At 46.7% G+C, this 11516-nt stretch overlaps 1 protein-coding gene across 2 annotated transcripts; it reads right to left on the reverse strand.

The window, feature by feature from the left end:
* Positions 1–223: 223 nt before the first annotated feature.
* LOC101854329 lies at positions 224–11168 on the reverse strand. 2 transcript variants are annotated; one of them, XM_005098676.3, is made up of 2 exons: positions 10923–11168; positions 224–8449 (listed from the first exon to the last, which is right to left on the reverse strand). In XM_005098676.3, the coding sequence occupies exons 1-2, from the start codon at positions 11020–11022 to the stop codon at positions 495–497; spliced, it is 8055 nt and encodes a 2684-aa protein (XP_005098733.1). In that variant the 5' UTR covers positions 11023–11168; the 3' UTR covers positions 224–494. The 2 variants fall into 2 exon arrangements, with proteins under 2 accessions (XP_005098733.1, XP_012938174.1); XM_013082720.2 differs by having other exon boundaries at positions 224–11014.
* Between the last annotated feature and the right edge of the window lie 348 nt (positions 11169–11516).

The following is an 11516-nucleotide window of genomic DNA, read 5'->3' on the forward strand; positions in this document are numbered from 1 at the left end:
AGAAGAAGAAGAAGAAGAAGAAGAAGAAGAAGAAGAAGAAGAAGAAGAAGAAGGAGAAGAAGAAGAAAAGCAGCCAACAGTCAGCAGCAACAGCAACAGCAACAGCAGCAGCAACAACGCCAACAACAACAGAAACAACAACAACAACAACAACAACAACAACAGCAACAACAACAACGAACCCTATGGGAATGCCCCCCCCAAAAAGGACAAGTAAAGGACAGAATGGCATTGTGCTGTTAGACAACCGCCGGGGGTTGCCATGAACCCGTCATGTTTTAATCTGATGTTGGGACGATGTTTATTACTTTAGTGAGTGGGTTTTTAGGTTTTTGTCTTAGTTCCACAGATGGACGTTGACCGTTGAGACTTGCAGCTTGAGGTTCCTTGTTTCACGATGGACGCATTCTTAGCTAACCCGTCTCCCCTCCGTACAGGTGGTATGTGTGTTGTTGTTGTTGTTTATCGTGTAACATTTCAGAATAGAAATCTTTTCAGCATTCCGTCATTTCCAAGATATCTGCATCGTCTTCTCCATCTTCATCACAATCTTCCTCGTCGTCATCATCGCAATCCTCATCATCGTCCTCTTGATCTTCGTAAAAGTCCCCATCCTCTTCTTCTTCTTCTTCTTCTTCTTCTTCTTCTTCTTCCTCCTCGTCGCCGCTGACATCCTCGGCCACCCCTTTCTTGCAGATCTGGTCGGACGAGGATCTACACACTTCTTTCACAACACCTACGCCTGGGCTGTGCAGTTGTGGAGTACTCGAAGAACCCTCTCCACTCACCGACACCGGCACGCAGCTGGCGGTTACGTCGTTCTCAAGCGTGTACGCGGTATTCGTGTCTCGTTCCTCGCTGCTGCAAACGCTGCTTTCGCTGCTGCTTGCAACGCTGGTGCTGCTGTTGCTGCTGTTGATGCTACTATTGCTGTTGCTACCGTAACCACCGATCCTCGTGTTGTAGCTGCCGTAGGTTCCACTGCTGCTGATGCTGCTACCGCTGCTGGTGCTGGAGGCGCTGGTGCTGCTGCTGACGTTGCAAACGTCACTGTCCCCATCCTCACTCTTGGTGTTCTCTCTGTCGTATTTTTCATCACAGGCGTCGGCTACCTTGACGGAGCTCCAGTCTTCTACCTGGCCTTCGCCGTTGGTAGATCTACCAAGGCCAGCCTGACGCACAGTTTTCCCACACTCTTTACTTAGACTGTCCCACCTTGATTTTCTCAAAGAAACAGATTTTGAGGCCAGGTCGAGACCATCGCTATCCCCCGAGCCCTGATCTCTATGCATCTTCAGCTCCTTCCCCGCGGCAGGCGAAATGCTAGAGGCCAGCGAAGTCACGTCCCCGTGTCCGGGCTGCTGCTGCTGTCGGAAACCACAGTTCTCCACGTAGCAGGGCCGCTTCTCCTGCATGAAGTTCTCGAAGGACGCGAATATCCTGGCCTGGGTGTAGCGCTCGATGGCTTCTTCCACGAACTTCCTCTCTTCGTTCAGCATGCTCGTGGTATTCTTGAAGTCTGACGCTAACACCGGTTCATTAGCAGACTTGGAACCCTTTGAACATTTTCTGGAATTGTTTCGGCTCGGGGACTTCGGAGACTTGTCTCGTCTTTTCACAGGAGATTTCTTTCTTTCCTTGCCAGACCCATGCTGGACTTGGTCTGATTTTATACCAAGTGTCTCCGTTCGTATTGTCCTTTGTGCTTTCCTTTCACACGTATTCGAATCTGCTACGGTCGGGTCGTATTGGAACGACTTAGAGTGGCAGGTGTAGTTCATTTTCATGAGCTTCGGATAAGATATCATGGCAACATCGTCTTCTGTGCGCGAGACGTATTTATATGAAGCTGCCAGGAGAGAAGAGGGTTTCATGTGACGAGATGAGATATAGCCCCCCAGAACAAATTCTTCGTACTTGTGCGAGTCCTCGTTCATGATGCCAGCGGGAGGGGTATCATCGCAGACCACAGATACACCTTCGTAAGTTGTTGGGCATGTAACCACGTCAGCTTGCAAGCACGCTCCGCAATGTATCAGTTTTGGTGTTGGCCCACTTTCTAAAGAGCTACTTAAATCTCGCCGGGCATGTAAACAGTTCTGTGGGTGTGAAGAGAACGAGAAACTTTCTACCAAGGAGGAGGAATCAAGAGTCCCGTCTTTTGAGAGTGCAGAAGAGTGCGTGGAAATCTCTTGCATTTTCCCCGACATTTCATTTTTCCGTGCGCAAGATGCCATTGTGCGCCCAGTAGAGAAGGTGCTCGTACCAAACTTGGCATGTGTCTTCGGTTTCAGAGAACGCCTTGTTTCCACCACGTTAGCCTTTTCACTACCCCATTCCTGGTCTGGGACTGAACAGCTGCTTCTCCTGTTTTCATTTTTATTCCTTTCGTTCCCTTCTGGGCTGATGTTTCGTTTTGATATTACGTCAATTGAGCAATACTCGGGGGTTGGGAACAGAGGCAGATTTATTCTTGCTGAGCCTTCTATGCCCGTCGCATCCCCGAAACGCTTATCTTCACGTAGCAGGTTGCGTCTGAAATAGTTTCCACAAGCGTAAGTGTCGGCACCTACTGAGTTGTCTTCGTTTTCATCATCATAGCTTTCTTCGTCATTGTTCCCACCCTCTGCCATCTCACCATTCTTCTCTTTACTTGAACCATAAACGATTCTCTCTCCGTATTCACACTTTTCGTCTTGTCCGAAATACAGGTCCACTTCTGTCAGGGGCATGCTGTTGGAACTCTTGCCTTCCCGGTGATACGCCGACGGCCCGGAATACCAAACCTCCGATAGCTCGGCAACTGGTTCAGATGGCAGCGTGGGTTGCAGTATCACATCATTATCATCGCTATCATCATCATTCTCCTCATCATCGAAGGCTACTAAAACCTCTGGTTTGACGTTCAATATCTCATTTTTGTCTTGTTCTTCTAAAATGAAGCCGAAAGGGTCACGGAAGGACGCGTCCATTTCCACCTTTAAGTTGTCAATCTCAGCTAAGAGCTTCACTAGAGACCCCTGTAGATCATGTGTCTGCGATGTGGTGTCCTCGGGTTTTTGCACCACCTCCTTTCCTTGTAATGTCTTGACCACAGGCCAGCCTCTCTTTGCGTAGTGCATTACTTCATTCATTTGAGGAGACTTTCTCGATGAAGCCTGTGCAGGCTGGCCAGAAGGAGTCGAAGGCTTTACACACTGTTCAGGAGAAACGGGCTCACTTTTCGTGTGCTCCCAAGCTGCTCCCACGCAGTCAGATTTCTTGTTCGGGTCAGTTGTAACGTTGTTGTCAGGTTTCGAGTTTTCATCTGGCTTTGAATTAACTTCTGGTTTCTTGTTTATATCAGGCTTTTTGCTCACTTTGTAGCGGGACGACCTTCTTGGAGTGTTTGACCTCGAGCCCTTTTTTGAGTCTGGTTTCTTTGTTGCTTTCTCTGTGCTGCTTTGCTCCGTGTTGGAGAGCCCAAGGCGACCAAGCTGCTTCTGAAGTACCCGGAAGATCCCCTCCTCGGTCTTGGGCTCCTCTGTCTTTGATTTTGGGTCATTCTTAGGCTCGGAAATCCACGAAGATGTAGGCCACGGTAGTCCGTATCGTTCCCAGAAGGATTTCTCTTCTTTCTGTTCCTTGTTCTTGGCTACCTCCCCACTGCGCGTTTTTTGTCTCCCTGTTCGAGCTTCAGTGGCGCTCTTAGCCCTCGAGGGCGTCCCCCATCTGCGCGGAGAGCTCGGCTCTTGGGGACTCTCGCTTGTTGAAATAACTTTCGCCGAGGCACTTTTGCTTTGGTCCTTCCCTGCTTCTTTATTTTTTAGCGTCTCTTTGTTTTTGTTCTTTTCTCCTTTTCCAGTACGTCTATCAGTTTTGCTTTCACTTTTTGACGGCGTGAGCCTTGGGGATCTCATGGGTTTGGGCGGGGAGTTCCTGAACGGGTGCCTAGCAATCCTGCCGGTTGACTCTTGTTTACGCCGAGGCTTTGAGTTCGGGGACTCGGTCTTGTTCTTGCGCGGGCCCGGGGACGGGGAGCGAGAAGAACTTGAACCTGACTTTTTCACAAATGAAGGAGATTTCTTTCTGCTCTTGTCCGAGTCTTTCTGGGTTTTCCCTGAAAATTTCTTCTCCTGATCTCCCTTTCCTTGCTCAGTGGACTTGTCTTTGTTCGATGTCGAGGAAACTAAACTGGCTACAGTGGTTGGCTTGGACTTAGCACCTTCTTTACCGTCCTGGGACACAACGTTTCGATCTCCAGACGTGTACCCATGTTTCGCGTTGGAACCTGCTGCTTTGTTGAGAGGTTTTGTGTTGAGCCCTTTTGATTTTGTTGTAGAGTTGGAACCTCCTGGCTTATTGTGTTGCTTAGTGTTGAGGACTATGACCTCGTAGAGCCTCTCACTGTTTTTGTTTCTCTCGTCATAGACTTGTTTGGCTATTTTGTAGTCTCCATATGCAATCTCGTCCTGTTCTCTTCTCTTTAGTTCCTCTTCCGGGTTTTCCTCTTGATACTCTTGCTGTGGATTCTTGTTGAAAGACCCAGTGGTAGTGTATTTAGTTGTACTATTGATATGTTTCGCCAGACTCCGTGGTTTGCTATATCCGTACTCATATGTCTCATAAGTGGACATTTCGTGTGGCCTAGGGGTCCGGATGTGGTCCGCTGACCTCTGATCAGGCGCTCTCTCCACCTTGGCTATGGGTGTCCTAAGGTTGAAGTAAAACTCATCCTCATCCGGATCCTGAGCAACTGGCTGTTCATACTCATTGTCTATAGCCATTGCTGGTTCGGATCTTTCGAGAAGTTTTGTTGAGATGTCATTGTTACTGTTGATTCTTCCCTTGGAAGCTCGTGACTTTTTACTAGGTATGAAATACAAGTCTCCGTTGTCCAGGGAATTCTGTGGTTTTTTTCTGTATTTCATCTCAAGTCTACTTAGGTGAGAGACCAGGGCATCCGTGAGAGCATGCGATACACTCCGGAAAGGGGACGCTGATTGCATGCTGCTTTTCGTACCATATTCCACAGAGTCGTCTGCATAATCTGAAGCAGTGTTCGTTGTTTCGGGGCGTTTAAATTTCGTGTTTGTCGACTTTGAGTCAGCTTTGCCACCCATGCGCCCGCGAGTCTTCGGAGAAACACTGTGTGTAATTTCTTCATCGTCCTTTATTTCAGTACCATCTTCCCACTTCGTACCTGCTGGTCTGTAACGACGTCCCTCCTCGCGTTTTTCAGAGTTTTTCCCCTCACGTATGCCACCACTTTTGTCATTCTCGGCACCCAGCAAGCTAGCTTTTCCACCGCTTTGCGTTTTCTCTATATTGTTTGAAGAAACCTCTCTTGAATTATTGGAAACAAATGTGTTACTGTCCACCTCTTCCTCAATGTCCTTCTTTTCATCTCGTTTTTCCGGGATCTTGGCTTTTTCGGAGTTTTGATCATTTGTATTAACCCGACTAGCAGGAGAAGGATTGATATAACCACGGCCTTGATCCGGTTTTCGTTGACTTGCATTTTCTTCGTCGCCCGTTCGTGATTTACTGACCAGGTTTTCGCTGTTCCGCGAATCCCGATTAAGAACTCCGTCTTCTCTCGTATTTATATTGAGATCTGTGATCTTCTGCTCATCCCGTTCAAAAGTGTCGGGTTTCCGAGTTTCTCTCTTCACAAAAGCAGCTTTCATCGCAGTACTTTCCTGACTTTTGGACATGGATGCTTTACTTTTGACTGTGATTACGGACGGTAAGGTTGGGGTCATCGGCCTTTCGTTAGATGACTGCTTGCTGGATAGACTCGGGAAGCGTTTGAGATCAACACCTGGACTTGTCATTTTCTGGGGCTGGCTTGCTGGTGTTACCGTTAGTGCTTCTGCTGTTTCTGTTGCTGCTTTGTTCTGACCTGCATTGTCTTCCATACTGAGCGTTCGAGGGGGTCTCACAGATTTCTCAGACTTGAGGATTTTTATTTTATTATTCATGGTATTCTTTTCAGAGGCAGATCCGGGGACATCGGTTTTCTTCTGAACAGAATGATGGCCACCTTTGGTATCAGAAATCCGAAACTTATCTTTATCCTTAATGCATTCTCCCAGTTCAGACTTTGGCGTGGACGGAGTCAGAGCTGAGGAGGTTTTTGATCCTACATCGGCTTTAGACGTTACAATACATTGCTTTGAGTTTATTGAAGGTTTTCCTGGCGGAGACGGTACTGACAAGTCTTTCTTCTTCTGGACTGGATAATGTAATCTATTGATACCCTGCCCGTACTTCTCTTTCTTAATGTGTTGGCCCGTTTCACTTTTCCGAGAGGTGAGTCTGTGGGGAGGCAATGCTAGTGAGAATTTTGTCACATTTTCCAGGATACCAATCTTTGAACTCTTATTTTGAACACTGTCTTCATTTTCCTGCTCCCCGACTATTGCTACGCTTCCACCAGCTGAATGCGACTCCAATAGCAGTGTTTGTGAGTTGGAAGGAGGGTTGAAACTGCAGTCATCTGGAAGATAGCTGGTGTTGAAAGGGTTCAATTGTTCCACGTCCCTTAACTCTTGGTCACCAACAGACACTGGCGATGACTGCAGTGTTGTCACTCTGACTGGTATTGTCTCCTCCTCAAAGTCTTCTTCCACTAGTCTCTTGTGCTTTTCTTTTCCGCTGATGGCTGAGGCAATAGAATCCTTTGCGGATTTGATACCGGCACCGATAAAAATACCAACCTTCTTACCAACTCCGAGAGTGTTGCTTCCACTTTGCTTGGAAACTTTGCTTTGTGGATTCTCGGCGTGCGTGGTTTCTGACGGCTTGCTGTTTAAGGTACTTTTCACATCAGTAGCCTGCTGTTGTTCAAGTGTTTTTAGATTGCTCTCCACAAAAGTTGGCGTTTGCAGGGTCGCTGTCTCCTCTTCTACATAACGACGACTGTTGAGAATTGAATGGGGACTCGACCATTTTGAATTTCCCCTAGACGCGCTTTCTTTCGTGACAGAGGCAAACGAAGAGTGGGTTATTTTCGCCTTCTGGGTTAACGTATTTTGCGTCTTGAGAGGTTTTTGCGAAAAACTGTTTTGCCCACCCTGTCCTCGGTCACTCACTAAAGTGTGTGAAGAGGGCTTACCTTTGAAAGGAACGACAAGAAGGCCATTCTCATTCCTCACCGCGTGTTTGCTTGTGGCAGGTCTAGAGAGAATTCCTATTTCGCGACGTTTCTCTGACTGTGCCTCTCTCGTACGGTCGGCAGGGCTGGCAGAAGCAAACTCTCTGTGTCTCATCGACTCGAGTAAACTGTTATTTTGGGGAGAGATGATGCTACTCCCATGGACACCTTTGTGGCGTTCCTCAAGGACCCCCGAACAAGCAGACGGAGTAGATGTACCAGGACGCATGTTCAGAATCAAAGTCTTTAGTTCACTATTGTCTGTGATGGGGCCCTTCTTCTCCAGCATGCTCTCAGATGCTTGGCCTTTCTCGAAAACAAGTAACTGTGGGTTTGAAAAACTGGCGATTTGAGTCTGGACGCCGAGCTGTTCAGAAACTGTTTGGGCAAGAATCGAGCCTACTCTAGTTTGTTCGGGTTTGAGAAGACCACCCTCCGCATATGGATATTGAGAGTTTGTATTACTTCTCGGAACCGCGATCTTTTCTGTGTCATGCTCTTGCTGTTGTCCGTGAACGAGGTTGGTCCTTGAATTGAGATCATCCCAGTTGACTGGCTGGTCACAGTCGTCTTCGGACGATGCGTCATTCTCTTGGTCTTGAATCACAATGTTCCTGTCAACCATCGTTCCAGAAACAGTGTCATATCCATGAACACCTGTGTATAACGCTGACGGCTTGGCGTCGACGGTAGAATTTATTGTCTTAGATGGGGTTCTGGCCTTCTGGGAGTCGACTGCTAGCTGGGAGTCCTTGTTAGCTTTTCGCAAAACCTTCTCGGATGACTCAAATTTGGTACAGGCTGAATCCATGGAAGTTGTTTCATGTCCAGACTTTGTCTTGTTTGCAATAGGTAAACCACTCTCGTATTTGGGAACCTGCCGATTTGACAACGACGAGTTTTGAATAACAGAATTGTGATGAGAATCATATTTCTTGTCTCCGGAAAGCTCCGACTTGGTTTTCTTGGCAGTGGAATTTGTTTCGCAAGGTAAACTGCTGCTTGTGTTCCTAGGTTCGGGTTTGTGTTGGCTTAAGGAAAGAGATGGGCTCTTACGCGGACGCTGGGAAACCTGAATAGGCAGCTTTTCTGATTTCGATTTCGATTTTCTAGGTGTTGCTGAATGCTTGCATGTAATTCTACTAGGACTGACGTCCGACGGCTCTTGGGAGTCAACGCTGGCTGGATTACCTTTTGACGACAGATCTTTTCCAGAGAGGACATTTTCAACAAACGAGACGATTGTCTTAGGCTTTTGGGGAAATTCTGATTTGACCCGAGTTTTTCCATCATCTGATCTATTTTTCCTTCCTGTGGAGGATAAAACATGTGGTACTTTGAGTGATTCCGTTCCTTTTTCACAAGTCCCGTTCATTTTAGCCTCTGTCCTTAAACTAGTCATTCTATCTGACGCCACAATGTTCTTTGTACCTAGGTCAACCAAACTTCGAGTACACACAGACTGTTTTTCATCTGCTTGTATACTGTGAGATAGCAACATGGGTTCTGGAAAGTCAGCGTTCAATCCTAGATAACCTCCTGCGGACATCAGAGCTCCGTGAAAGTTGGTTCCTTCATTAAAGCTCGGATTCTGACTCGTCAGCTGTATAGAGATGTCCTCCTCTTCCTCCTCAGAGTAGCCCTTCAAGTATGAAGGTATTTCTTGTGGTATGTTTGAGTTTTCATTGGCATCAAGAACACCCAAAAAATGTCCAGAAACATGTGTCTCCCCCAGACTCTGATCCACAGGCCGAAGTATGGATGTTACTCTGGTTTTACCGTGTACATTTCCCGCAAGTTCAAGGTCCTTTTTTCCGCGGCCAGAAGACGCCCATCGTTGTCGTCCTTGCCTCGCTTTCTCTCCAAACCTACCCCCAGAGCATATGGAGGTGGGGTACCCCACTGAGACACCGCGTGAGCGAGTCGGAACGTTAGAATGAAACATTTTGTCTTGTCTAGTGCCGATCAAAGAAGTACGCCTGGTATTATATGGGGTATGCAGACATGTGCTCTTGGCCTCTGGAACGAAACAGCCGCCTGGGTTCTTTTCACAGAGACCGACAGCCACCCTTTCGGTGTTTGAACAAGGTATGGCTCTGTGGCCGCCGGATTTGTGTCTATTTCCACGTGCCCTCGCTAGAGAGTCTCGACTCATGTGTGTTCCCCCTTGACCTTTCACCGTGTCCTTGTCTCTTGCCCCAGTATTCCACATGAAAAACTGTTCCTGTTTTTTTGTGTCATTCACTTCTGCCTTCAATTCTGAGTCTTCTGGAATGAACGCCCCGTCCTTTTTTGGTGCGGCCTGCCCAATGAGATCACTTTCTGGAGCCTCTACCGTTTGCGCAGCACATTGCTGAACGGGTATGATACGCGCGAGAATGCTTCTCACAGGAAACATGCGGTCAAAGAGTTGAGATTTACTCTTGCAGATTTCCTGAGATTCCTTTTTTTCAAAGATTTCCCCAGAACTGAAATCTTCACCTGTGAAACTTGTCTTCTCCCTGTTTTCCTTCTTTTGAGAATTGTCTCCAACCTTGTAGCTTTTATAAGTTGTACAATGTTCTTCTTCCCCCTCACAATCCATATCCTCCTGCCTGTCTTCGATTGAAGGCTCCCGGGTTGTGCTGTGTTGTAGTTCAAAAGCTATCTCCTGGACATTGCGATGGCTTCTAAATTTCTGAGGAAGGACACTGCCCTTCTTAAAGTTCTTGTCAGCTTGCCTCAGATGGGTAACATAACTCTTTGGCATTTTAAATTTGCGGTAATCTGAAGACGTTTTCCTGAATGAGAGATTGGTCTGAACGTGATGACCCTGAAGCGAAGGATCCGAGTTTTCGTGTATTTCATCAGATATAAAGCCAGAGGAACTTGGTTCGTGGGACAAATCGTAGCCAGGTACGCTCGTATTGTAGTAGTTGGCAGGATATACTGCCGACGCTTTTGACAAAATTCGATCTGGCCGTGCAACATTTGACAACAGACTAGGCCCCTCCTGACTTGCTTCTACTGCTTGAATATCAGTTCGATCGTTCTCTGCGATTCCTGTGTTTATGTAAGGTTTCCAGGAGAAATTATGCTCTGTATCTGTCTTGCGTTTCCGCGCCAGGTCAATGTACTTTGCATCCCCACAACCAGTCTGAGACTTCTCTCGACTCTCTATAGACGGAATGTGACGACTCTTAACAGCGTCCCTTTGTGAAGGAGGAACGAAACCCTTCCTTTCCTCGTAGTGGTCCTCTACACTTTCGTCTGCTCTTGAACGGATTTTGAAAGAGACTGGCCCTTGTCGCCGAGGAACGGGGGACATGGTATTCACAGACGGTGACTCAACCACATCTTTATTCAATTTGAGTGAAGCCATGCCTGCGGCTACTGTATCGCCCTTGCGAGGAAGAAGAATCTCGCTACTTTGAAAGGGCTGTGCTCACTTGAGGCAATTTTCAAAATACTGTGACATGGATAGCTTCTTTTTACCTTATGCTTTCATGTTAACGACAGCAATAGCATCTGTGACTTAGGACTTGTTGTTACTAGAAAGTTAAAGAATTGCTTCTTCCTGCATGCCCTTTAGATACCGGAAACACTTTCATTGAAACAAGGCCGACTTTTTGGTAACATAAATCTAGATTCTAGATCTAGTCTATAGTTAGATCTAGATCTAGATCTAGATCTAGATCTAGATCTATGCTGTTATTAGAAATAGTTAGCGCCGACGTTCTGTTGGTTCATGTCTGGGCTAGTCACACGAAGAGATACTACATGAAACAAACCAGCCACCACTCACGGTAAAGAGTCTTCTTGTGTTGTGGTGGTGCCTCTGTTCCTTCCTGTACTATATTGCCGATACAAACAAGGGGTAGAGTGGCGACAGGACAAGCCGCCATTTGCCGAGGGAAATTCTGATGACGTACTCAGCAACCACAAACCTTTGCGCTTTGTGTCATCAATTTGCGCTATAATTGTTCCACAAGTTCATTCACACGGCTGTAATATTATGCAGCCTACAAAAAAAACTAAAACAAAGATCAAACCTCAAATGACACATCCGTGATTGTGCATAAATGATATATCCTAGTCTTTAATCATAGTGCGACGAAGAAATTAATGTGCGTAGTTAATTAAACTCTGCTTTCATTATAATATTATTCGAAGCCCATTTCACAGAAAATCAACATCACTTCTGGTTCTGGTTAAAGACTCAAACCACTAGGCCTAACCTTCTCACCAATGCAAAGAGTGTACAGTTGCTTCCACTTTGCTTGGGAAGATTGCTAAAAAAAACAACACAACTTTCGGCGGTTATTTTGTATTTCATTCAGATACACACATACACACACACACACACACACACACACACACACACACACACACACACACA

The sequence above is a fragment of the Aplysia californica genome, unplaced genomic scaffold (genome assembly GCF_000002075.1).
Source record: "Aplysia californica isolate F4 #8 unplaced genomic scaffold, AplCal3.0 scaffold00190, whole genome shotgun sequence".
In the NCBI taxonomy this organism is placed as follows: domain Eukaryota; kingdom Metazoa; phylum Mollusca; class Gastropoda; order Aplysiida; family Aplysiidae; genus Aplysia; species Aplysia californica.

What these genes read in the sequence shown, in the direction of transcription:
- LOC101854329 (XM_013082720.2), bottom strand. Translation starts at nt 10,499, where the DNA reads ATGGCTTCACTCAAATTGAATAAAGATGTGGTTGAGTCACCGTCTGTG.